The 26193-nt window shown below is 47.7% G+C and overlaps 8 protein-coding genes across 8 annotated transcripts; 3 read left to right on the forward strand and 5 right to left on the reverse strand.

Annotated features, from left to right (window-relative positions):
* Positions 1–161: 161 nt before the first annotated feature.
* Positions 162–5542, reverse strand: N7525_010798 (ABC transporter; the record flags this gene model as incomplete). The annotated part of the gene is made up of 13 exons (XM_061215224.1): positions 162–378; positions 452–844; positions 918–1719; positions 1775–1890; positions 1943–2014; positions 2078–2201; positions 2266–2601; positions 2675–3424; positions 3539–3769; positions 3847–4080; positions 4145–4427; positions 4485–5237; positions 5312–5542. 13 exons carry the CDS (start codon positions 5540–5542, stop codon positions 162–164), a joined length of 4542 nt encoding a protein of 1513 aa, XP_061067736.1.
* Positions 5543–6590: 1048 nt separating this feature from the next.
* On the reverse strand, positions 6591–8178 carry N7525_010799 (uncharacterized protein; the record flags this gene model as incomplete). Its single annotated transcript, XM_002561218.1, has 4 exons — positions 6591–7482; positions 7540–7746; positions 7808–7847; positions 7914–8178. 4 exons carry the CDS (start codon positions 8176–8178, stop codon positions 6591–6593), a joined length of 1404 nt encoding a protein of 467 aa, XP_002561264.1.
* A 1000-nt stretch (positions 8179–9178) lies between these two features.
* Positions 9179–10415, forward strand: N7525_010800 (lactonase family protein; the record flags this gene model as incomplete). The annotated part of the gene is made up of 3 exons (XM_061215225.1): positions 9179–9540; positions 9611–9671; positions 9717–10415. 3 exons carry the CDS (start codon positions 9179–9181, stop codon positions 10413–10415), a joined length of 1122 nt encoding a protein of 373 aa, XP_061067737.1.
* Positions 10416–10643: 228 nt separating this feature from the next.
* N7525_010801 (uncharacterized protein) lies at positions 10644–11089 on the reverse strand (the record flags this gene model as incomplete). Its single annotated transcript, XM_002561216.2, has 2 exons — positions 10644–11005; positions 11065–11089. 2 exons carry the CDS (start codon positions 11087–11089, stop codon positions 10644–10646), a joined length of 387 nt encoding a protein of 128 aa, XP_002561262.2.
* Positions 11090–13602: 2513 nt separating this feature from the next.
* On the reverse strand, positions 13603–17556 carry N7525_010802 (uncharacterized protein; the record flags this gene model as incomplete). The annotated part of the gene is made up of 4 exons (XM_061215226.1): positions 13603–13618; positions 13679–16336; positions 16388–17230; positions 17279–17556. The coding sequence occupies 4 exons, from the start codon at positions 17554–17556 to the stop codon at positions 13603–13605; spliced, it is 3795 nt and encodes a 1264-aa protein (XP_061067738.1).
* A 728-nt stretch (positions 17557–18284) lies between these two features.
* On the forward strand, positions 18285–19430 carry N7525_010803 (uncharacterized protein; the record flags this gene model as incomplete). The annotated part of the gene is made up of 4 exons (XM_061215227.1): positions 18285–18351; positions 18428–18770; positions 18939–19368; positions 19413–19430. The coding sequence occupies 4 exons, from the start codon at positions 18285–18287 to the stop codon at positions 19428–19430; spliced, it is 858 nt and encodes a 285-aa protein (XP_061067739.1).
* Positions 19431–20118: 688 nt separating this feature from the next.
* On the reverse strand, positions 20119–21643 carry N7525_010804 (FAD-binding oxidoreductase; the record flags this gene model as incomplete). Its single annotated transcript, XM_002561214.2, has 3 exons — positions 20119–20240; positions 20296–21451; positions 21506–21643. The coding sequence occupies 3 exons, from the start codon at positions 21641–21643 to the stop codon at positions 20119–20121; spliced, it is 1416 nt and encodes a 471-aa protein (XP_002561260.2).
* Positions 21644–22736: 1093 nt separating this feature from the next.
* N7525_010805 (non-ribosomal peptide synthetase) lies at positions 22737–25760 on the forward strand (the record flags this gene model as incomplete). The annotated part of the gene is made up of 1 exon (XM_061215228.1): positions 22737–25760. The coding sequence occupies one exon, from the start codon at positions 22737–22739 to the stop codon at positions 25758–25760; it is 3024 nt and encodes a 1007-aa protein (XP_061067740.1).
* Between the last annotated feature and the right edge of the window lie 433 nt (positions 25761–26193).

Below are 26193 nucleotides of genomic sequence, written 5' to 3' on the forward strand. Positions count from 1 at the left end.
CGACTTGGACAACGAAGTGACGCAGTATCCGGATTACTATTACTGGAACAGCTTGGAAGGAATAATATTATCAGTGACGCGGACGACATATCGGCAACAATTGTGTAATGACCTCGATGCTTTAGGGTCTGATATAGACCCTCACAGGCTGACCTATTAGGTTATGACTCAAGAGCCAGCAATTTTGCAAATTCCCCATCCGCCTTATTCAGTAAATTCTGTGGATGTCCCACTTCTATCAGTCGGCCACTAGCCATGACAGCAACTTGGTCAAAATCGAGCAGACTGTGGATTCGATGTGCCACCATAATCACGGTGCAGCCAGGGAATGCCTCCCGTATGACCCTTTGCACTTTAGCATCTGTTTCTGGGTCCAGACTACACACAATATCTCTTCAGCTACCACGAACACTGATGGAATAAAATGGAAACCAATAACTGATAAACATACCTGCTTGTTGGCTCGTCCAAGATCAAGATTTTGCTCCTCTTTAGCAGAGCCCGGGCCAGACAGAATAGCTGCTTCTGGCCCTGTGATAGAATGCTGTCGTCTAGGATTGAATCCAGAATCTCTTCGTCCGTGCTACCACGGCCTGCCGCAACAGAGTCCCAAATACCGACAGATTGCAGTGCATCAATTATTTGCGTGCCCGAAACTACGTTCAGTGGATCGGCATTCTGCCTGATGGTGCCAGGGAAAAGAAAAGGCTCTTGGCTAAGACAGCTGATACGCTGTCGGATTGATGATCGGGACATGAGGGAAATATCTTGTCCATCGATGAAGATTTGTCCCGAATTAATCTCGTTGAGACGGAGCAGTGATAGTGCCAATGTACTTTTGCCACTATTTTGTAGTAATTGGTTAGCCCTGCCTAGGAGAAGCGCGTAAATCAGGAGTCGATGAGAGTAAGATTCACCTCCCTGTTCTGCCACAAAGGCCAAACTTCTTCCCGGCTGAGATCCGGAGATTAATGCTGTTGAGTAAAGGCGTTGTCTCGGATAAATTCCAAGAAATACTCGCACCCACAAATGTGATCTCCCCTTCAGTCGGCCATTCTGGGAGTTCACTTTGAGTCTGAATGACTGTGTTGCTCTCTTCATCACAGGTTTCTTCAGCAAAGTCCTTGATGCGTGAAATTGCCCCCAATGAAGTTTCAAGCAACGTCCAATTCTGAATCAGCTCCGATAGAACAAGTCCCAGATCCATCATCATGACAAGGACAATACCTAAAAGGCCTGAGTCAACACGAGTGCGGAGAGCGAAAGAGATCCCAACAAGAAGCACTGTTATAGCGGCTACAATCAGATTTAGCACGAGACTCAGCCAGCGTTGGATGCATAAGAGAAGGTAGTAGGGCCTTTGCGCGGTGTCCAGCATGGAGATCATTCGAGACATTGCGGTGTGGGTCCAGGAAAAGGCACGGATAGTGGCGATCCCTGCTAGTGACTCGATGAAGTGGGTGTAAAGAGGACTCTTGAGCTCGATTCTGTAGGTGATGTGGATTAGCTCCATGAATGCGAAAATAAAGTAGGCAAGGTAGATCAAGGCGGGAAAGATATAAAAAGTAACGACGCACTCCAATAGCCGCAGTTGGCGAGATGTCTTGAGATAAAACCGCTGGATCAGAACCAGGACTCCAAGGAGAAGCGGCAGAGCTACTGCCAAGTAGGGCAGCGAAGCTATAGCAGTGGTGCCTTGGGCAATGGCTCCAAAAAACTCTGAAAGTTGTCTTAGTTAGATTATTGACCCAGTATTCATACAGAACTTACTTACGGAATCCCGTAGATATAAAACCTCGAGGTAAGATCATGTCGACCAGCCTCATGTCCTGGCTAAAGCGGGTTACCAGTACTCCAGTATCAACATTCGACAAGAAGGACAATGGGGCACTGTAGTTGTTAGCCAATTACCAATGCGGGTATTTTACTGCAATAAACCCACCCCATGCAAGTGTGCAGCACAATAGAATGAAGATTTTTAGAAGCCGCGGGGACGATAATGACCCAGGTCCAGCTAGTACCAGACCAGAGACGTCAGCCAAGGCACGGGATCAAGGACCATACTTCTGAAACTTACAATACGGCAAGTGTCAGAGAAAGGGCTTGAATAACAGAGAATGCTCCATATAGTCCAAGCCAATAGCCTAGGTGTGAGGCTGTAATGTTGTCGCTGCTGGAGGACCAAAGATCGACCCATACGTCTATAGAAAAGTGAGTCATACGCTGTTTCGTCAACAAGTCATTGAGGATATAGTTGCAACTTACAGCGGAATGCGCTTATACCGGCCTCGGTAATCAGGAAGAGAAGCAAGGCTACAATTCTGAGCCACCCCAGCGCAGAGAAATAATACTTGTATACAGCAAGGTCGGTCGTCTGCCGATGGACATCTGGGGAAGGAGCACTAATACAGTCTTCAGTGTAGTTAGAAGGGCTCTCTAGCTCATCAATTCTCTCCGTTTCATCTGTTCGCGTGAGTTTGATTCCATGCATCTCAGAGAGGTTGTCAGCGTGGTCTCGAAGTTCGGTATAGCTGCCTTGTTTGATGGCTTGGCCATTCGCCCCGAGAACCATGATCAGGTCAGCTTGCGGCAAGTGATGGACTAGGTCATAATCAGTGTGAGATCTAAATTTTGATCGATCAAGCGAGCTATCTGGCGGCAGGAATGCACATACTGGTATGTGTTGATAAGAACACCGTACATCCCAGCTGACGTAACAGTCCAGCTGGACCAAAGACATTATTGAAAACATGTCGGGCGGTTGCATTGTCAAGGCCACTGAAAACATCGTCGAAGCAAGCGATTCGTTTGCGAGCATAAACGGCTCTCGCGATAGCCTGTACAGGCGAAGCTGTTAGTGGATGACCAACACACAAAGGAAGCAAGGCACCAACAATTCTTTGTCTTTGTCCTCCGCTAAGTTTAGACCCTTTACTACCCACGGATGTCTTGTCGCCTGCCGCCATCTTCTTGAAGTCCAGATCCAGCGCACATGCGCGCACAACGGTATGATACCAGTTCGGATCAAATGTAGATAAGCCTTCGCCCACAATATTATTCTGTATTGATGCATTGCATAACCATGGAGTTTCATCACAAAATGCCAGATCCGGGTACTTGATAAAAATCTCACCTTCCAACACGGGAGTTTCACCTGCGAGACCCTTCAGAAAGGTGGATTTACCGCAGCCTACTGGACCGACAAGGATAACGACAGTACCGGCGGGAGAGGATTCAAGCTTAAGTGTGATACCGGGTGTCTCTGAGGGAGAGGGAGAATTCCAGCCAAATCGAACATTTTGGAGTGAGAGAACCACTTCTTTCTGCGTTTGGGGACTTTTTGGAAGCGGGCATAGCTCGAGACCGGAAATGACATCGGTCGAAATTGAGTGAGCCGATACCGGCTGAGGGAGCCGTCTCTGATCTGTGTATAACATTATTTTATTAGCCCTCACTGAGGGATAAAATGAGTGATTCGGGATCTAAGTATAGTGAAACGTGGTGCAAAAGAACATGGAGAGAGAACTGGAGTACTTACCCAGACGGCTTGGATTCATGAGGAAGTCTTGTATCCTATTCAGGCAGCCTACTGATGCATATGTGTCGGGAATTGCCATCAAAAGGTAGCTCAGCGGAGTAATCATCAAGCTTATAAGCGACAATGACGTGATGGCTTCGTTGACGGCAAGACCTCCCGAGCCCTGTAGCAATGCTAAGATCGCATAGGCAGCGAGAGTCACAAGTTGTCCAACAATTATAGGAGAATTAACTAAAGGCCGATGTCAGTTCATTGGTGGGCCTGATAACACAATATAATTGAGTTGGAATAAGGATTAAAGCACGCACCCATGCATACACGGATTGACTGGAGCTGGCGGAACTTTTTAGAAATTTCAAGCTCTTCCGTGCGCAATCCTTCAATCATAGAGCTCATCACCTCGGTCAACCCGAGAACTTTGACGTTGCGAATAGAGCCTAGGATGGAAGTCGTGAAGTTGATACGCTTCTCGGTAGCCCGAAGCCAACTTTTTTGTCTGGCGGAAATGGTATTGCCCATGGCAAACGAAGAACCCATGAAGACTAGACTAGCGCTGTTAGACAATGAACACCACAAGGCAATGATTGGGGAAACGGGCAGACTAACTTATCACCACCAAAATAGGAGCGATACAGACAACACCGACTTGGATTTGTAGCAACCATGTAGCTAGTGCTAATTGTAGCACGTTAGCCCAAGTCTCGCAAACTACCGAATAGAAATATTCGGCGACCATTTCTATATCAGAGCCTAGAAGGGCCATGGCACTAGATTCGTCAGTGCTTCCTAGTGGCAGATCCATCATATGCCGGAAGACAAGAGCCATCAGACCACCACGAAGCATGGTTGTGGCACGATACCCCAGGTGTTCGTAAGAGGCTCTAGAGACCTAGAATAAAATGTAAGTCTTACTCTTCACGCTATGAATAGACATCAAGTAGCTTACAGCGATCCCGGTAAAGACAATTGCGGTTGCTGCAATCAAGGCATAGCCCATGTCTTGCGACAACGAGCTGGTCTGCTGTAAGACAGTAACTATTTTCCCAATCAGAAAGGGCTGCGCGATACTAAATCCCACGACACAAAGCCGTGGGAAAGCGATCGTCGCGATTTCCCATCGCAGACACTTGATCACCGCCAAGAGCAACGCGTTCTGTCCATTATGCGTGCAGCGAGTCCACGAGTCTGCAAATCGAGTAGACAATTCTGAAGACAAGAGCTTTCTATGAACAGTAGGCAGAGCATCTCCGGTCAGTAACACGGAGTGCCCTTTCCACAACAGGCCATTCAACCAAGTAAATAAGCCTCGACTAAAAGGTCCGCTCACACTTTCGGTAGAGTGGTCCTTTTCAGTATGCATAAACCATTTCCGTTTTTCAGTATTAATGAGAACTAAGAGAAGTAGCTTAACGGCTAGAGACGTAGAGAGGCATGCTGAGTAGGCCTGATAGCCGGGTAGCAGCCAGGACGTACGCACGCGCGCAAGGTCCAGAAGCAACGTGACGAACAAGTAAGCAGAGGCAAGAAATGATGGCCGGATGGACCGGAGATGCTCCATGTCAACTAGGATTATAACGACCAGCGCCGATATAAAATCGAAAATGGCACTCGCAAGTAAGATGCGCTCTCCGGCAAGGTGCTGCATCGCAACAAGTGCCAGGAGTCCAACCTGAATGGCTGCAAAAGTTACAGAGACAGCCTGTATGCGAATAATGCTTAGAGGTTGGTCCTTTTTATACGAACCGAACGCCAAATGGAAGTAAGAATACTTACTAATGTTATCACACGGAATGCGGAAGAGAGCACCTTCGGTGACTGCCTAGACAACTGAAACAGACGATAGGTTGCCGGCAAAAGGAAGCAAGCCGCTGGTAATATGTTCAAAATGCCGGATTCGAAAGCCACCGTGAAGTCGAAGCCCCCACGACAGTCCGCCGTAGAAACAATGGGCCCAAACTCGCTATCGCCGCATGCGCCCGTGGGCGGGGTTGATGCTGATGCCATGGTAGAATAGGCGTGAGGTCAAGAAGAGGTATCTGGATTTGTGACGTAGGAATGTTGATGAAGTCCCGTTGGCGATAAGGAAGGAGGTTGGTCCTGAGGCACAAACAGCGACTCTCGAAGCGCTGGTAACCAAAGGCCATTCACACGAGGGATATTGTGGTCTTAATTGTCGCCTTAGCAACTCCTGATGGAGTATTTTTCCAGACCTGCCATGGATGTGAGAAGAGGGGAAGTAGGCATCAAGAGTGAGACTATGTAAAAGTGTAGCCTCCAGGGCTGACCCTGACAGGGTTCCCTAATCACGCAAGCTTAGCACCAGACGGGCTTTCTTTGTCTCGCACACCCTAGTTACTAGCTCAGGTCTGACTAGCGCAATAATATTTAGCTTGATTTAACAGTATTGAGTCTAATACTAATTTTCTATGCTCAGAAACTGTGATCCTACAGGAGGGCTGGAGGCGATGAGATGAATAGTGAAATATTTATGGGTTGCCGTTGTACTCGAAGTGATTAAGGAACAATTGCACCTGTTTCACAATATGAGACTATCATGTGTTGAAGCGTACGGTACAGAGTAATTGCCAGTCACATTCTACTGACCCATATGTGCCAAGATCACAATCATTGCTCATCGGTCAAGGGATGAGCTTCGCCCTCGGAGATCCGCCGGAGTCCGCAGAGTCCGCAGGGCGGGCGCCTTGACAACCAATCGTTACTAATCTCGACGCACATCACCCCGGTTGAATTAGTGAGGTTACATCCAACGACTCGCCTCCCGCATACCCCTATCAGCAGCCTGAGGACATAGCTATACGCACGACGCACACTTGTCGTGACTTTGAGGCATTGCTACAGTGGTCTCTGAAGAGAAATTCAACGGCGACGGAGGAGAAAGGTGCTGGGATGGAACATGCAAAAGATCGTTTGATGGTGATGCCGGGCAGTTTACAGGGAACGAATGGGTTAAGTCATGGGGACCATCACGCGCATTGAAATAGCGAATTTATACAAGATTTACCACTCCACATCTGCTCAGGTACTTCGCAAATTAGGTCTCGTCGCTCTCCTCTCCCTGAGCAGGGGGGTGAACAAAGAACAGGCCCACCAAGCACAACATGAACGACCCTGCCAAACCATAATACGGCAGCCCAAGCGAGGTGCCTCCCAGTTTCATTCCAGTCTCAAACAACCACGCGAATGCCGGCCCAGCAAACAGCGACCCCGTTGTTTGAACTATACCTATGACCGTATTCAATTTTGACGTGTCTTGTGGTACCACGTAGCTAGTTGCTAGCGAGCGACACAGCGGGGCCAGACCTGATCCGAGGCTATGAATCGCTAACCCAGTAATCACCAATCCTATCTGTGACGAAGCCATGCAGAGTGCTCCGACGGCTGCAATCGCAACAGAGACACGGGCGAGCGTCAAGTCCTTGACAGGTGAGGGCTGGTATCGCAAGAGTACCTTGGAGAGTAGAGGAAGTGTAAAGAGCAGGACTACCATGTGGATGACCCCGCGGAGGGTCAAAAGATACCCCGTTCTGGCGAGAGGCCAGTCAAAACGCTTGCTAATGTACTGTGCCAAAAACTGGGATGTACCAAGGACCTCGGGTGCGGCTGTGAGAAAGGTGGCCAGCACAATAACCAGAGAAGAAGACTTCAGCAATACGATGGAAGAGCCAAGTTGAAGGAGGTGAGAAAGGTATGATGGGAAGTTACGGGGCTCATCTTCTGACTCTTGCTCGGAGTTGGAGTCTTGCTTTAATGTTGACAATGTCTCGGGTACGAAGAAGAGTGGGATTAGAGCAACCAGGTTGGCAAAGAAGGCGATGAAGGCTGAAACCCATGGTGAAAATGCCTCCATGCAGATGGAGGAAATAGCTGGTCCAACAGAGGCACCGACTAAACTGGCGAATGCCAGGAGGAAGAATGTGGATGCTCTTTTTTATATGTTAGACATCACATGTTCATCGAAATGGGTGACTGTGAGAGCATACCGATCTGATTGAACCACCAAATCCGATGCAATCGAGTACAGATTGGCGAGGAGCACGGTGTTTCCACCCCCGACGACAGCAAACAACGGACCAGCCAGGATGAACTCAACTCGGATGAACCTGGGCAAACCAATTACAGCTAATTCCCAGGCCAAGGATAGTGAGGTCCCAGTCATTGAGAGAATAATAATGGGTTTCCGACCGACCCTGTAGATAAGTGAGTTTTGATTCCTTTTAACTTTGAAGTTAATCCAATGATCGCCCTCACCTATCAGCCAGAACTCCAAATAGAAATGCTGCAACAAGTCCTAGAGGAACCAATCAGCGCCGGACACTTTGAAGTAAAGGTAAACAATCACCCATATAGTACGTACCAACCACGGCCTCCACAACAGGGAGGCAGCCATTGAGGTAAGCTAACATGGACTGGATCTTATCAGTCTTGCAAAGCTCTTCAGCTGGGGCGCCTTGCCGAACATATCGACTGCAGAGCCTGTCTTCGATGAGTCGCGTCAGGGGTACATTGAGAAAAGCCCCCGCGGCAGACAGGCAGAAGACAACAGCAGACAACCAGCAGAGTGATAGCCACCTTGTGGCTTTCTGCTGCCTACCAAGTAGTGGAGTGGTCTCTTCAAGCATCGCTACTAGGTGGGTAGTCGTGGTAGAAAATGACAGAGGTGAGGAAGGGGAATGTTGGCGAGTCATGCGACCGTGCTCATCTAAGCCAAAGGGCGCTACTCGTGGCCAACATTGTAATGCAACCCTGATTGGAAATCGGATGTGTACTGGGTATTGATAGGATCAAGTTCAAGTCTTTGAGTTTTACAAGAGTGACTACAGGTCAGCTCGCCGGGGCCACCTTTGAAGAGTGGCTTCAGTTGCTACGCGAAAGTAGTAAAACTGTTACAACCTGCCCCTGGACTGGCGAGTTACACACTAGGCCAAAAGACCACTATATCTGAGCATTCCAGGCTCCGATATATATAGTGCGTGTCGTGACAAAAGCCGAGTTACAAAAAGGTAGATTCAATATTTGATATTATTACTAGGTAAGGTAGTGTTGGAGTCCTATTCATTCATGGATAGAATACCCATCTGACTATATATTCACATCACTACAGGCGAAATTGGTTATGGCGCGTTAGCGGAATACAATGCTATAATTTCTTCAATACCATTGTCAAATGCCGACTCGAACACACGTGCAAAAGCTTCATAATCACCGTAAAAAATATGGGTTTGCCACGTGCCTAATATGTCTACTGATAGCCAGGCCTGCCGGACTGGTCTCTGGCCGCGGTGGACAGCCCAGAGCGGAGTTCTACAGTTATTGGCATTCAACGGGATTGCTTGACTCTTCTCCGGCATGTCGCTCATTTCCAGAATGGGCAATCTAGTGGAGCCAATGTCCACCGTAGCGGCCATGAAAAGAGATTCCACCTATTAGATAGAGGCACGACCTACATGCGGGGACTTGCGGAGAAATCCACAAAACCAAAGGCCTCTAAAACTAAGACAGACGCTACCGGATAAATTAGATTCATCCAACTACATAAGTAGGGAATCTTGGAAGTATATATTGTTTCATTTGCCCGAGCTCCCCTCGCTCTATTTATCTCCCGCTATTCCCAATCCCACCATGGTCCGCTGTCTTGCTCTCTTTATCTCCCTGGCAGCTGCCACGAGCCTCTATGCCACCCATTATGACGGCAACATCTACACACTTTCTTTTGATAGCGGAAACTCGCTTTCGATCACTTCGTCCTTGAAGACATGTGGTGATGCTCCTAGTTGGCTTACATTCGATTCGTCAACGCGCACACTCTATTGCTCCGACCACTCGGGCAACGGGACTATAAATGGCTCGCTGAGCTCCTACTTCGTAAATCAGGAAGGGAAACTAACGGAGCTCGCGAAGACCGTGGACGTGGGCTCGGCCGTCCACAGCACTATTTATGGAGGCAAGCATGGACGCGAAAAGTACTTGGCTATTGCGCATTAGTGAGTGATTATGTCTGCCTAAGCCAGCTTTGCAGGCCGACCTACGTACACACAAACTAACATTCACCAGTGGCGGATCGGCCCTTTCAACCTTTACCCTACCCCTTAGCTCCGATAAGGAGGCCTTGCAGGTCTTCCGCTACCAAGTGTCCTAGCCAGGTATCAAACCTCAGCAGGATGCACCGCACCCGCACCAGGTGATCCTCGATCCAACCGGTGATTTCCTCCTTATTCCCGATTTAGGTGCCGATCAGGTCCGCGTGTACGCGATTGACCAGCACTCTGGACATCTAAATGTATGCCCTAGTCTTAACTACACCCCTGGTAGTGGTCCGCGACACGGGCTGTTCTGGAAATCCAACCTCTCAGACTCAGCGCAAGCCCCAGTGACTATGCTATACACCCTTAGCGAATTGGGCGGCCACCTTAGTGCGTTCGTTGTATCATACTTATCCTCTGGTTGTCTCGGGTTCGGGGAAACTCAATCCTTTGTTCCATACCCAGGCGGACAGTTACCGGCTGGGGCTACACCGGCGGAGCTCGCTATAGCTGGTAATTATCTTTATGCTTCGATTCGTTTTGATCAAGGATTTCCTCCAAATGACTCTATCGCGACCTTGGCTCGCTCTTCTAATGGAACGGTGACTTTCAGCCAAATCACCTCTTCATATGGCACCATTCCCCGCACTTTTGCCGCCAATAAGAAGGGCACTCTGGTGGCTATTGGGGACCAGGGTTCATCTAACGTAGCCATCGTGAGAAGGGATTCCGAGAGTGGAAATCTTGGCAAGCTAGTTGCCAACTTGCAGGTTGGACAGCCTGGCCAGGCTAGTAATTCGTCAACGGGGTTGAGCAGCATCATCTGGGAAGAGTGAGCTCTTCAACTCAATTTAACTCTCCACAGGAATATCAATATGTATAGGTAGCTGTCAAGGTTGCCTGTTCTGGCAAGAAAGGGGTCTGTCTAGACTTGGAACGATGGTTGTATATAGAGCAAGACAAACACTAGAATGCGCACAAAATGAAAGATGCGTAAGATGAACCTGCGCCAGACAAGAATCGACAATCTCCTTCCAAATTAAAATTGATTCCCCAAAACGTAATCAAGCCAGACAATCCACGAACGGCAAACCGATCTTCTCTTGGATCTCTCTGAATGCCTGGAGTAGCTTTTCTTCCTCCAGCCTCTTAGCAACCAGCTGCAAGGAAACGGGCGCATCCTTCTGCTTTACCGGGTCGTAATGCTCGTATGCCCAGCTGTCGAATTCATTCTTCGGGGTGTAAGTGGTGTCCTTGGCATCTCTCTCGGGATCCACCTTGGTAACTGGGAACACAAGGGCCGAGTAGTCAAGGAGATTGAATAATGAAGTGTAGCCCCAGTACCTCGAAGTATCATGCAGGGGGGCGGGCGTGAGGAATGCGGGACATAGTATAACATCCATTTCGGGCGCAACATTGTTCCACTCTATATTGGACCCAAGTCAGATCAGAATCAGGTGCAATCGTGGTAATTGATGTACTAACCTTGCAGATAGGCATAGCGGAACATCTCCCGTTTTCCAGTCCAGTCCCACACGCCCTGCTGGCTAAGTTCTTCAATGCCAGGGGTATCTCGCAAAGCCCAAGACGTGAGTGGCGTAAATGGCTCACCAGAGGACTCGACATGTCTGGTAAATGCCTTTCCACCATCTGGAGCATAAAGCCTACTCTATATATTTTATTTGGTTAGTTCAGCTCGCATTGATAACTAAAGTGAAATGAACAATTTGTTCTGTTAAGTTGGGGAAGGTAGATGCCTATCATAGTACTGGTACATGCAGAACAATGAGATCATTTAGGTCTATTCTATTTTCTACACACACACATACACACACAACTCATTAGCGCCTGGCGGCTAAGCCGAAAGGGCAACTATCACTGATCTATCAATAAATATCCTAGTGTACATGTGCCTTATCTCCCTTATCTCCTTAGAGCCTATACATGGTTCCTTTTAGTATATGTATGTCATCGCAGCTACCAATATCGTAGCGGGTCCTCGTGGGTTAGTAATCTTGTCAGTAGACTGGCGACTGGCTTGAAGGCGGTTCTTCAAGTGTTCAACATCCCATCCTCGGCAGTTAAAGCGCGTCTACCGTCTCTGTATAAAGTGGTTGGTGTGGGTTAGTTTAGGGGAACGGTGTCATTGTGTTAGTCGATATAGTTAAGCGGCGTCAAGCCAGTCAGTGGCGATTGCGAATCGTATTGAGGCTCGCACTGCTTCTAAGTTTGGCGCCCAGTTCTAGTCATCCGAAGGCAATTTTCCGCCTAGGAAGAAAGATATGTTACCTCGGTGGGTATAAGTAAATTGTAGCATTTCCGTCCGGTGTATAGTCCACTTCCGACATTGAAAGAGGAAGTGTTCCACGGTCTCTCTTACTTGTCCACATGCACACTGATCTGTCTGCGCGACGTTGATTCGATAGAGATACCTATTCAATCTAGGCATGCCGGTCCGGACTTAGGCCAGCACGCTCCCTTCTTTCTAGGATAATCGAACATACAGCAGCCGGGGGTGTTTCCCTGGGAGTGCTACATCCACTCATTTGGCGTGTCTCCCGACGTCCTCTGGCAAGCCTTTTCTGGCGGCTGCTTGGGACCGTGCAATATTCAGTGTGATTTGACTTCACTCGGGCGACCTGTACTTGTGGGAGAGCCTCCTCGTGGGTCGCGGCCCTGGACTGATATTTCGCCGGGCCCAAGAGTTGGTTGTCTTTGCTGGCAGTTACAGTATACTGTACGGACCAGCAGGGCGATGCGGTGGCGGGTAAGTGATAGCCGCCTGCGTTAGCAGAGCTGTACGAATCAAAGGCCTGAAAAAGTTTAGTGTTGGTAGACCTATCTGTAAAAGAAGCATAATAATATCTTAAGGGCTTCAATCTCTTGATTTGGGCCACCTGGATTATACCTTTGACACCGGAGTATGATGACACTAGACCTCTATGCTCCTTCCCCTCGGGTGAAAATATAATGGATCTGAACGTGGCCGATATAGATCATTCTGGCTTTTATACCGATGGTAGAAGCCAGACTATCTCCTTCCCATTCATCCTATTGCCGAGTGGAATTCTAGTCTATAAAGATAATGGAAGCCTTTAGGTCGTCGGGTAATCACCTATAAGCAATCCTTGCCTAGTAGATAAAACTCTGGATATCACCGACAGTTTTGATTTGCAAGCTTATTACTACGGTATAGAGGCTAGCCCGCTTTAAACGTCTCACGCTAGTAAACTAAACCTAAAGCTATATACAAAGCTTTTGTTAATAAGTCCTAGAAGGTAGACACTCTAGGTTAATAGACGAAACTATCACGTCGGAAGAAACTCGCGAGGTTATTCCGTTACCGCTTCGACGATTATAGCGTTTGATCGAAAGGTCTAGAGCTATCTAATAGCCTTACTTATTATATCCTTATTCCATTTAATTTGTTATTCCGTTATTACTTAAATACTTGCTATATTTTGACCTACTAAATAAAGAATATATTATTATAGTATAGCTAAGTAGCGATAGAGGAAGGAGTATATTCTCGTGGTTATCTTAGCAGTTGATTATATCTATAGATTATATATAGTTTAAAGTTATAAAGATAAGAGAGTGATTATATTGTGATCCCATAACATGCTTGTGGGGCGCCTATATATATATACCACTGCAACAAGTCAGTTCCCGTGAACTGACTTTGTTATGACATTTTTAGTCTAATGGGTAAACGTGCGGAGTAGTGGCCGCCGTATCTCAATATATAATAGACTCACTATGTACGCCTTTCTACATTTTAGGATCGGTGGCGTTTGTGAAATATATATTAATTTCACGATTCCTTTTATTAATCCCTCGAAATTGGTTAGCAAAATGTGTTGTAGCGGCATATAAGTTTATATTAGGACCATTGAAGTCGGTGAAAGTATTCCGAAAGAAGCGAAACTACGATCTTTTTCTCGAAAGCATCTAACTTATTTAAGAACACGATAATGGGCTTGTGCTTAAATTGCTGACCGTTAGCCAAAGAGTCAAAGAGCATTATTTCGTCATGCACCTGGTGTTAAACTTGAGTCAGGATCGTCACTACCAAATGAGCAGAATATTATAAACGTACAGCGTTCTGACCTTGTCCTCGGGTTCCAATACGTTTCGCTCCATCTTTCGCAAGAACTCTAGAGTGATTCGGCTGCCTTCGCGAGCGAAATTCTCATCTTCAATCTGTTCACTGGCACGTTTTTCTGCGTACATAAGCGGTGTCATTCCATCAATATCAGGCTGATAAAGGTCCGAGCCGTGGTAGTCATGCAGGGCGGCAACTACTTGTTCGCCAAGTGAACCATGAATTGCTGCGTGATGGAGTATGCTTTTGTTGCTGTGATCCTTGGAAAATATATCGACACCGGAATGTTTCAGAATCCGGAAAACTTCCCAATCCTCCACGAAAGAATGCATGTGGACATGAGCGAGGTTTTCTCCCAGACTGTTTCTCCATAGCGGGTCAGCACCTTTTCGTATCAACAGCTGGCACATTTCCTTCTTATACCCCAAATGGGATGACCGTAAATAAATGCTGAGTGGCGAATCCCCATCGGCGTTAAGAAGGTTCACGTTCACTCCATAACCCATAAGGAAACGAACCATTCTTGGGAAGCATAACGGTTTCTCAAGGTAGAAGTGCAGCAAATTGTTGCCTTTGTCATCCACCTCGGTACACGCGCTCCGACCTTGCTTGTCAAAATGGGCTAGGAGCGCTTTTACCAACTTCTTGTTTTCGGAGCGGATGGCACAATGCAAAGGGTCGTTCCCTTGTAAATCGCACTCGAATGCGGATGAAGAATCCAAGCATAGAAGTTGGCGGGCTATCTTCTCATTCCCTTTGAGGCAGGCAATGTGTAACGGCGTTTGTCCTTGTATGTTGCGAATACACGTCCGTGGAGACTTCTTAGCCAACTCTGAAAAGCCAGCGATAGAATCATGTTGGTCGATAGTAATAAGGTGCATTGGGGTCTCTTGATTGAGATTTCCCAAGTTAACGTCGATGCCGGGGTGCGTCACGATGGAACTAAGAACCTTCATTCGCTCTTCAGAGATTCTATCATATATTTCGGCGGCTTCTTCGCTTTCATGGTCGTCAATTAAGTCCTTCAGGCACTCAATCTTCCATCTGTTGTCAGACCACGCATCTTGTATTCTGGGGATGCTACCACACACAAAGCCTAAAGGACTTGATGGGGGCATCCTGTCCGGATCCAACACAGCCTTGCGGAGAGTGAGATGCAATGGGGTATCCCCATATTGGCAGCGCGCATTCACATCTGCACCTTCGGAGAGAAGAAACTTGGTCATAGTTGAATTTCCTGCAAGTGCAGCGAAATGCAACGGGGTCAGACCCCAAGTGTTATGATCGCAAGAGGGTTTTCCTTGGCTGGCCTGCAGTGTACACTCTGGCGTATGGTGATTCCCCATTGGGTAGCCTGAGCAGTTCCTGTGGATCCCAAGGTTTATGTCTGCTCCGTTCTGAAGTAGCAATTTGGCGAGCTTTTGGTGACCTTTGGCCACAGCATAATGAAGTGGTGTCATGTTATCCAAGTCGCTTACACCAGGGCTTGGACAATCGTGGTGAGAGAAAAGCAAGGTTATCACCTGGAGTGCATCATCCTTCCCACCTAAGGCAGCCAAGTGCAGAACATTCTGCTTCATGAGGTTTAAAGCCCCAACTTCAGCTCCCATCTCTAATAAGATCTGTGTAGCTTTCACTGCCATGGTCTCCACTGCGTTTAGGAGAGGTGTCTGACCTCTGTTATCCGCAACCTCCAGGTTTGCGCCGTTGTCACCAAGAACTCGAAGCAAACGTGCGTCCCCTTTATTGATAGCATGATGGATCGCACCTTTTCCTTCTTTATCTACCAAATTGAGGCTGGAACCGTGTTGCAGGAGGAGTTCGACTGTGCTGATTTGCTCGTTCCGGGTAGCCCAGTGCAATGCAGTCTGGCCGTCATCGTCTATATCATCAATAACAGATTTGTCCGTCAAAAGATCCAAAATGCACTCGTCAAGCCCAAACCACGCAGCGGAATGCAAAGCCGAAAACTTGCTCAGGATTGTGTTCTTATATATTGGGAAAAGTCGATCTCCCCGCAGGACCTGAAGGGAGTTCTTGAGTGCGAGGTGATTGTGAAGAAATATTTTGACCACCTCTTCAACACTGGCATATGCCTGTCGCGCATGATAGCCCCAATTTTCAGCGGAGTACGCATATAGTGGATATTGTTTTTGACGAGCTAGGTATTCACAACGCGACTCAGAAGGCTCTGTTTGAAAGCTGTCCAGATAGAGATAGGCGAGACATTTATGGGCAATTTGCGAGTGCGCGTCCGGAAAATATCTTTCTCGTTTGTCCTCCAAATATTTCTGCGCAGTGTAATGGGCCAATCCAATAACATCGGTTTGCTCATCAACTCTGACCAAACCTGCACACAGGGAAACCAGGTCATCTATATTGGTGAGTTTCCCTTTGCCAAGTTTAGATTCCCCGACGTTGACAGCGATGCCATGCTGCACTTCATGTGGGCTCAGTGGTCTGGTTGCACACGCTATCCAGAGCAAGACTTGTTTGGCTTTTCGGACATTTTCATGGGATTGGCTTTTGATCCTTTCCATAGTCTCTGAGTATGCCTCATCCAATCCCGGAGGAAGATTGTTTAGTTGGGCGCGGACCTCATCTGGAGACAGCTTTTCTAAGGAGCCGAGTTGTAGACTGGCAAGGAGAAACCTGGCGTATGTTAATTTTCTATAACCGAAAACTGAGGTTCGCTTTACTCACATCCCATCAGCTGTATTTATGATTGCCGCGACTATTTCTTCCCGTAGATCTGGTGACTCTTTGACGCAACGGAAATGATTTAACGAGGTTTCCAAAAATGCTTTAATATCCGTGTCTTTTGCTTCAATCCTAAGACGTGGACAGTTCGGGAACATGTCGGAGATGTCTGGGTTGTCTCTGGAGGTGGCCAGGAAGCCTAAGTTGTGAATATCTTGGAACCCAGAGATGCGAGTGAGTAATTCTTGTTGGTGGATGTGAGGTAATTGGCATTCATCCAAAGCATCTATGACGATAAACACCTTGGAAGATTCCGAAATTGTAGATTCCAGAAGCTCCAAAATCTCCTCCAAGGTAAGATGAGTTTCGTGCTTCCGGTGACTCTCATAGAGAGACTTCAGTCGATATGGTATCATTGCATCCTGGATAAGTTGCTTAAGGAGGTTGGCGAGTATTTCCTCAATTGTAAATTCCGCACGGTAATTGAAATAGAAGTATGCCAACTGGATCGTACTATCATTCCGTATGCGACGACGGAGCTCGTCAATCACAGTGGATATCATCAGCGTCTTTCCAGTTCCCGGAGCACCCTGACAGAAAAGGGTGCGTCGTTCCCTTTGATTTTGAGCTTGATTGAACCAATTGGAGAATTCATTCGTTTCGAGGAACCATCGCCCGGTACCTTTGTGCCGAAGCTTCAAAGTATCGGCTTGTTTTGCTGCACTATTAATCGGAGAGAGCCACTTCATAAGATCAAATCGGTCCTTCTCATTGACATGCTGCACGATCTGCTCGACTCCTTTCCGATTGGAAATTGTCAGGTCTTTGGTGTCTTGGATCCCTTGCCTAGCTATAGTTAGAACTATCCAACACAAACCTCGCCAAGGAACATACCAATTCAGGTGTGCCAATAACAGAGTTAGGTCCTTCACCCTTTGACTAATCTGTTCTCGAAATTCCGTGACTTCTTTTTCGTCCCATAAAAAGCGCTTCCAAAATAGCTGCACTGCGCCGCGGAAATTCTTGCTGCCATCAAATTCCGCGTAATAGTCCAGTTTCTTTCGAATCTCCCCCAGGAGAAGTTGGCATCTTTTTGTAATGTCACTGAGAGTACCTCTTTGCTGCTCACTCAAATGATGACCGTGATGCTCCGCTGTTATAGATTGGAACATATTTGATAATGTTTCGACTCTGTTCTGGCGTAAGTCTAATATCACACTGGGATTAGGTGGATATCTCACTCGTCAGAAATGATCCTATACTGCGACGGCGCATATTTGAATCGTTTCCGCAGATCGTTCGCAAGTCTGATGCAGGTATAAATGTCACCAGGACTATAACCAATCTGCATGTTGTTGACAAAAGTACTTCAAGGCCAACGGAATACTATAGAGATTTGTGAGTTTCGCACATAACGAGATTGTCCATGTTATCCATGCCCTCTTATATCTCCACTGGCAAGGAAGCAGCTTGTAGCGCCGAGGCTTTCATGGCGCGAGAGTACTTCCAGCCTAATTCTATTTAGGCTAGATCGGGATACATTCCGTCACTCTAGCCAGTTAACGCTATCTGTTTGGCGCCCAAGTCAGAGGTGGGAGGCAAAGCGCTTAGCCAGACGATGCCATTGTACTAAAATTAGCTATTCTAAGTAAGTTTTTTTTCTTTCAAAAAGAAAATAAACAAAATCTATATACGAAACTATACCATGTTAATCCAACGGTGCGCTACCCAGGTGGCGAGAAACTTGATGGCTATGACGGGGGTAGGCCCACCCGTACCGCCCTGGAGGACTTCGGACCAACACTATGGGTGGTGAACACAATCTTCACTGTCTTGGCCACATTCGCTGTTATTGCCCGCTTTGGGGCTCGGCGACTGCGAAAGCTGTCTCTCGGAGCAGATGACTGGATTATCTGCATGGCCCTTTTCTGGGACTGATTATTATACGGAATATTCGTGGTATGTTAGTACGAGTGTCACAATGATGACTCTGAACCTGCTAAGACTAAGGGATCCACAATACTGTTACTGACGGGGTTTCAGGTCGAATCAACGGCCTCGGCAAGCACCGAGAAACCCTCTCACCAGAGAAAGTTGCAACATTCGCGGAGCTCCTCTACTTCTTCCAGATCTTCTACGTGCTGGCTCCTACGGCTGCGAAGCTAGCACTGCTTTTTCTATACCGACGCATCTTCGAGCATTCGAGTTTCTTGCGAATTGTCGACGGCATGATCGTTCTGATCTCTGTGTGGGCAATTGTCATGACTTTCCTCGCCATTTTCAACTGCAAGCCGATTAGCGCCTTCTGGACGACGGAGGGGACTTGTTTGAACTTTAAGCAATTCGCTATCGGCTACGCAATTGTCAATATCATCAGCGACTTTGCGTTTGGTTGATGCCAATTCCTAGAGTGTGGAATATCCAGCTTCCGAAACCGCAGAAGATTGCTCTGTCTCTGATCTTTGCATTGGGTCTTTTGTATGAGAATCCCTTTTTTTTAACCTCCATACCAGGGAAGTACAGATAAGCCTTCTAATACATCGTTCTCCCCCAGTGATTGCGCTGCAGCTATGGCCCGCCTTCTCTCAATGCTTGTCCTGGGCGAGTACGATTCCACATGGCTCTACGCGAAGGGATACATGTGGTCCATCATCGAAGTTTCAACGGGCATTGTCTGCACATGTTTGCCAACGATGCGAGTACTCTTGAAGACAGCTTTCGGTGGCACCTTTGCAAGAATCTTCGGCATGTCCAGCGGAAAGGTCAGCCACCAGCCGTCAAGCAGCACACCGTGGTCGAAAGCGAATGAGTATTATAATGATATTGGGCAGGCAAGGTCGGTGGATGTCTCGTCCAACACCCATCGTACAAACAATGTTTCTGAATTGCATGATGCAGACTGGGATACGGGCTCGCAGCGGATTCTGATGACAGACGAGGTAAATATTGAACTTCGGCCAGTTGACCACAGGCCGTCTGTAAAGGTAGGTTAATCCGGTCACTTGACTAGACCGATTGTTTCTTATAGAATGCCATTCAATCATAATCTCTAGTCTTCCATTTGTCACCAGTTATCACCCACTTCACCGGGACTGTATGGATATTCCTGTATATCAACAAATACGAAGCTCTTGTGAAGGCTGAAATATTGGCTTCCATTACTTATGAGGGTAAATTAGGCAATGGATAGCGTGTTCTAATAGTTCCTGAATGGTCTATTTGAATATAGTCCAAGGTAGTCTGCCAAAATCCTCCCTGGGTGGCCGAGTGGGTGAGAGACACGAGGTCATCTGATTGCTGGGTAGAACAATGAGCCCGGGTGATACCGCATTGGGAAGCTCAGTCAATGGTGAAACTGGTCAGGGTTTCGATCCTCATACCAGGAGTAGTTGGGGTACGGATTCTTTTTTTCTTTGCTATTCTATATCAGCCCATCACTATCAGTCTCTTCCCTCTCTTCCCTCTCTTCCTCTTCACTCGTCTCGTGCCCACCATGTCTCTCTAACAGATGACCTCGGAAAGGCCGAACCTATAACCAAGCTGTTTCCTCTCTCATGAGCCTTCCTATCCCCGGTGACATACTTGTGTGATCGACTTCACACTGGGCCTCGAGTCCATGTGCTGTGCATTGTACGAGACAAGAGATTTGAGCTAAAAAAGGAAAGGTCTTGAGATAGAAAGTATCTGATACGCGTCCGCTCATCACCGCCGTGGCCCATAGAGCTCCCGCTATACTAACCAGACAAGCCAAGAGGATTCAATTTGTTGAAAACATCGACTGGGTCATATTTCCTTTTCACTTTGAGCAAGGCATCAGCATTAACTCCGAACATATCTTCAGGTGTCATATTGTCATCTAAAGGCGACGTCAGTACATATCCCTCAAGTCCTCTCTTCCCCCTCTAACTCACCGTGTGTATAGCCGAAGAACGTCGATACCAGCTTATTCAGTTCGTGACCGGCTCGTCGCAACTCATTGTCACACATATTCTGGATTGTTTCTCCCCATAGGACAAACTCCTGGTCCTTGCTCGGATCGACCCATTGGAGGAGAATAGCCCCATTAAGAGTCTTGGTTCGACTTGGGAAGGCAGTCTCGGTAATGGGCACATCATACACCTTGGAAAGATCAAAGCAATCGATCTCGAGACAACTTTTGGCTAATTCGGGCGTTGTGGCGAGTTTGCGGCCAAGTTCTTCCATCAATTCCGAGGCGAATTCAGGCCGAATAGGCGAAGCTAATTTCACTCCGATGGTCTTTTTTCTTCCCCCTAGTGGCATTGCATCGTCGAGCATAGTGTTGGCCTCTGTGTAGGGTCTCATCTCCGTGTCCATGCCGATACATTCCAGGTTGACAAGGCTAGAGAAATGCACCCGCCCTTCCTCCTCGGGGCCATTGAAGAAGAGGACCGTGGTGATAACCGGGGCACCCGTATCAGGTGATAAACCAAAGACACATTGCGCTGCCGCCTTTCTTTGTGGATGAACCAGCGCACCATTTAGTGCCTCGACAACTTCAGTCAGTTTGTCGCCCGTGAACATCATGGTGCCGCACCAGACCTTGTTGTCCTGCTTGTGTGCCTGGAACGTCAATTCCGCTGCCACGCCGACATTCGCTCCAGCGCCCCGAATCGCCCAGAAAAGGTCGGGGTGCTTGTTTGCGGATGCGTTTAGGATTTGTCCATCGGCAGTCACTACTTTTGCAGAGAGAAGATTGTCAAGGACCAGCCCATGCTCCGGAGTCAAATACCCATATCCCCCGCGGACAGTGAGCCCCCCAACGCCCGTGTGGCTGGCCGTGCCGCAAACTACAGCCAGATTAAACCGAGCAGCGGCATCGTTCACATCCTTCCACAGTGCACCACCCTGTGCAGTGACAGTGGAGTCGGTTGAGTTGACACTAACGTGTCTCATACCACCAAGGTCGATCAGAATTCCTCCATCAGTAGTGGAGGAGGTATCTGTGGAGTGTCCTCCGCCCTTGACTGCCAGGTCCAGACGGTTGTCCCTGGCAAAGCGCACGGTGATTGCGAGATCTCTGGTATTTGTTGGGCGCATAACGACTCCCTATGTGGGTCGTCAGCCAAAGTACAGTGTCCTGTGCGGTGGAATAGGCGGTACCGCTCTTTGAAATCCAACTTCTGACCATCTTTCCAGGCTGTTTTCGTACCCTTCAGAGTCTGGGTAAAGAACAGATGCCGGTTCTTTAACCTGAGACCTCAGTATCTCTATCTGTTCACGGGATATTCTGGAAGTCATGATGCTTTGCAGAGACAGTCTAACAATATGGGAAAGACTTGTTTATGTGTAATGTTTGTGTGCCTTGTTAATGGTTCCTATTGCTACACTTAAATATTTCGGTCTCACTCACCTTTACTTCAGTATTTGCCTCTTAAATCATTGCTTTCATACACGTCAACACGGAATATACATACATATGCGATCAGACTCGTATTGGGTATATCATTCTGCAAATCTCGATTTAAGTTCATTTACAGTCACACCCAAACAAGGCGCAGTAGTGTAAACAGGTCTGTAAACAGTAATGCTCTATCAATTCCTGTATGGCATACAACACTTCTATCAAAACTTACTTCCATTTAACGGCTCTTTCTATATATATACGTGCTGATGTTACTGGATTAAGCACTCTCTATGCAAAATTCACGTTTGCCTTTTCCGCCCTACGAGCCACATATAGTACGGCTCGTATTAGATGTAGCATCTTGCTGATATATATGCTATATACAGGATCCTATGAGTTTCCGCAAGGGTTCACGGAACCGAATACCTAATATGAAAGCTATTGCATATATCATGACCAAGCTGGGCAATTCATGATGAAATTCATTACCATAAAAGGTCGGAAGAGTTTGCTCAGACATGACAGATGCCTTATGCAGCGGAGACTACCTAATTTCTCTTAATACATAGACTCGCATCATATACGCAATACAGGCTGCCAAACTTAAATTTGGCATTCCCTACTCCTGTACGATGTAGATCCGATGCAGGTTATTTCATATAGCATGTTAAGCCGAAAAAGGTAAATAATGACGCAAATTTAAGTACTATAAAAGACTGAACAGGTTGATCCGACATGACGCAGTAGGCTTCAGCAGTTAACTATCAGTACGTGTAACGTATCCTATCCTAAATCGCGTTCAAGAGTATACGAATTGATTTTAGAAAGACAAGTTAGACCGAGCACCATATTTTATAAAATGGCCAGTATTTGGCGTGTTTTCCGTTGGAGACTTTCAAGCAGCGGTCTATTCATCACTAGACCATCAGAGTCAGTCACATCTCTCCTTAACAGAATCATTATCAGCTATTTCGACCATAAAGCGCAATGGAACATCGCCTTGTCCAGCGTGCAAACGCTGTTCCTAATGCAACTGCAGTGGTCGATGGCGATGCCAGCATTAGTTATCGAGAGCTCATTGCACGAGCTGATATACTTGTTGAAAAACTACATGGAAGGTCAATCAAGCTCGCGGAACCCGTTTGCATCTTACTTGATTCTGGTTATCAACAGATCGTATCGCAAGTTGCTGTCCTCCGAGCTGGAGGGACCTGTGTCCCCATTGATCCATCCATGCCTTCCTCCCGCCTACTAGCCATGCTGCACGATATCAATTCGCGCTTTGTCATTACCAGCAGAGCCCTCGCTGACCGAGTGTCAGACTTTGGAGTTATCCAAGTCGAAGAAGGAACTGCGCAGAATATCACTTTGAGTGAGACCAGCCCAATCCGCATACAAGCAGGATGTCCAGAAACCCATCGCAGTCACATTTTCTTTACCTCTGGCTCCACCGGACTGCCGAAACCCATCCAGGTCCTAGCTCGCGGTATTCTCCATGTCCTAGCATCTGAGCCGGCTACATTGCTGGATTCGTCTGACCGTATGGCTGGGGTTATCAGCCCGGGGTTTGATTTCTCCCTCTTTGGGATTTGGACATCGCTACTTGTTGGGGGGACAGTCATTCAAATTCCCAAAGTGATCGTCACGGATCCATTTGCTCTCAGTGACTATCTGAAAAACAACAAGATAACTGTGGTGATTATACCGACAGCTCTTTTCAATGTCATCGTTTTGGATGCGCCCATCGCATTTCGTGGTCTGCGCCACGTCCTTGTGGGAGGTGAGGCTGTGAATGTCAAGGCGATGAAGAAAGTCCTCATCAACGGCCCACCGGGCAACCTGTGGAATGTGTACGGTCCGACGGAGGCAACCATATTTGTAACAGTGTGCCGGGTCGATCTTGCAGAGACACAGCACCCTCGCATCAGCATCGGACGAGCCTTCGGAGAATCTAAAATTTACCTGTTGGACGAACAGCTCAGGAATATTACTAGCACACATCAGACGGGGGAGATTTGTGTTGCCGGACCTCAACTCTCATCAGGATATCTGAACAGACCCGAAGAGAACGGGAAGCAGTTTATCCATGTCAATACCGCCACACTGGGAGAGGAAGTTGGGAAATATATCCGCCTGTACCGCACTGGTGACCTGGCACAATGGAGAGATTCATCCGGTATGTTGGATTATATTGGCCGGGCAGATAAACAGGTCAAATGCTCTGGACACCGAGTGGAATTGGGCGATATAGAGCGTACGCTGGAGAGGAACGCGCAAGTGGAATCGTGTGTCGTTATCCAGCATAAGCAGGGGGACTCGGAAGTTTTGGCGGCCTATGTGGTTCCAATTGAATGTGAAACGGAAGTTCAACTGTCCGCGATTATCGACTGGGCAAAGAAACATTTGCCTTATTACATGGTACCAGGTTCGATTCAAAGCATCCGGGAATTTCCACTTTCATCCAGCGGCAAGGTCGATAGGAATGCGCTGGTTCGCAACTTGCAAAAGGCATCAGAGACAGAAGAACCTGAAGGCCAGAAACCTCCAGAAGTAGAGGGCCAGAACGACTGGCTCCAATGGCACCTCCAAGAATTGCTGAACCTGTCACACATTGATCCCAATGAGGATATATTCTCTCTTGGGGTGACTTCGCTACAAGCCGCCCAGCTAATAGGGAAGATCAAGCACCACAGTGGTAAAATTGTAACGATGGTACAACTGTATGCAAACCCTACCTTGGAAAGTCTCACAGCTCTCCTCCACAGCCCCGACGAAGACAGCACCGGTCCCGTCCAGACAACACGATGGGTACAGGACTCCCATCTAGCGGATGATGTAGTATCTCCTCCGGATTGGCAGTCTACCAAAGAGGGCCAAGTGTTCCTCACAGGAGCGACCGGGTTCCTCGGTGCATACTTACTCCATCAACTGCTATCCATGCCTAGTGTGAATAAAGTAGCCTGTTTGGCCCGAAGCCGTGGCCATCTCACGGCGAACGACCGCATTCAGAAAGCGTTAGAAAAATATGACCTGTGGGATGGCAGACTGGAGAAGACTCAAAAAATCATGGCTCTTGATGGAGACCTAACAGACGTCACCCTCGGTCTGGGAGAGGACAAGTTCACCTGGCTCAGCAACTGGGCAAGCGTAATCTTCCATGTGGGTGCACGAGTAAACTGGTGTGAACCTTACGAGGCTCTTTATGGAGCCAACGTAGTTGGCACGCGAACCATCATCCGACTCACAACATTAGGCAGACGCAAGGCACTGCATTACGTCTCCTCGATAGACGTGTGGTCTGAAACTGGTCTTACGAACAGAACGAAGCGAATTTTCGAAGATGACCCGCTCACCGAACATCTGGGATCATTGCCTTGCGAAATGGGATACGCGCAGACTCAGTGGGTGGCGGATGAGATGGTTCAGAGGGCGCGGGCCCGCGGTTTATCTGCAACCATCTATCGACCAGGGTTCGTGATTGGGGACAGTTCAAGGGGCTATGGAAGCACAGATGATTTCTTTGCACGACTGGTCGTTGGGTGCATTCAGACCCGTCAATTCCCCCATCTTCCCAACCAGCGACTTGAGTATGTGACGGTGGACTTCGTCTCCTCGGCCATTTTACATATTGCATCAAAGTCTGAGAGTCTCGGGCGATCATACCATCTCGTGTCTCCCGATGTGGCGCAGTCGGTGAGTATAGAGGAGACATGCGGTTTGATTAACCAAGCTGGATACCCAGTCAAGCAAGTTCCGTACCAGGAATGGATGGAAACTATCCAAAAGTCTCCGGGTAATCCGTTGGAATCGATGATTCCAGTGCTCCAGGAACCAGTTCTGGAGAACGTGACTCGGATAGAGGGTCGCATGTATACTCCAGTATTTGAGGCCAAAAATACTGTCGAGGCTCTTGCAGATCGGCCTGATATCAAATATGTTCCTTTGGATCATGAGTTACTGCAACGGTGCATTGATTTTTGGGTGAGCAGGGAATACTATTCTCTCAAATAGTCTTGTTTAAAGAATCACATATTCACGCATGGGTGTATTCAACCGAAATCAAATTGAACATACGCTTGGCTTCGGCTTTCTTCCCAGAAGTAAGCAGTAAGATAGTTCATATGATCCGATTCAGCGCAAATCCTCTCTCGTGGAAGTGTACAATCGCTCGTGCATTCTCATCTCTGCGCATTCACTCCCTTCCACACAGTCGCTCTGCACTGCTCTGCACCTCTTAGCGCCTTCGGGCGTATAATGCCGCACCACGAGCCGCCGCGAAAGTCGGATCCATTACGAGTTCGATATTGACAATATATCCGTGTACTCTCCATGGATGTGTGGGCACACCACGTTAATTACGCGACTCCTTGGAAGTGACAACTGACCTTGGCAGATGCAGAGGCTTACCCAAAGTAGTCTGGTAGGCGAATCCTTGTAGATATTT

This window comes from Penicillium rubens, assembly GCF_028828025.1.
Source record: "Penicillium rubens strain IBT 27055 chromosome Unknown utg000004l_segment0_segment0, whole genome shotgun sequence".
In the NCBI taxonomy this organism is placed as follows: Eukaryota; Fungi; Ascomycota; class Eurotiomycetes; order Eurotiales; family Aspergillaceae; genus Penicillium; species Penicillium rubens.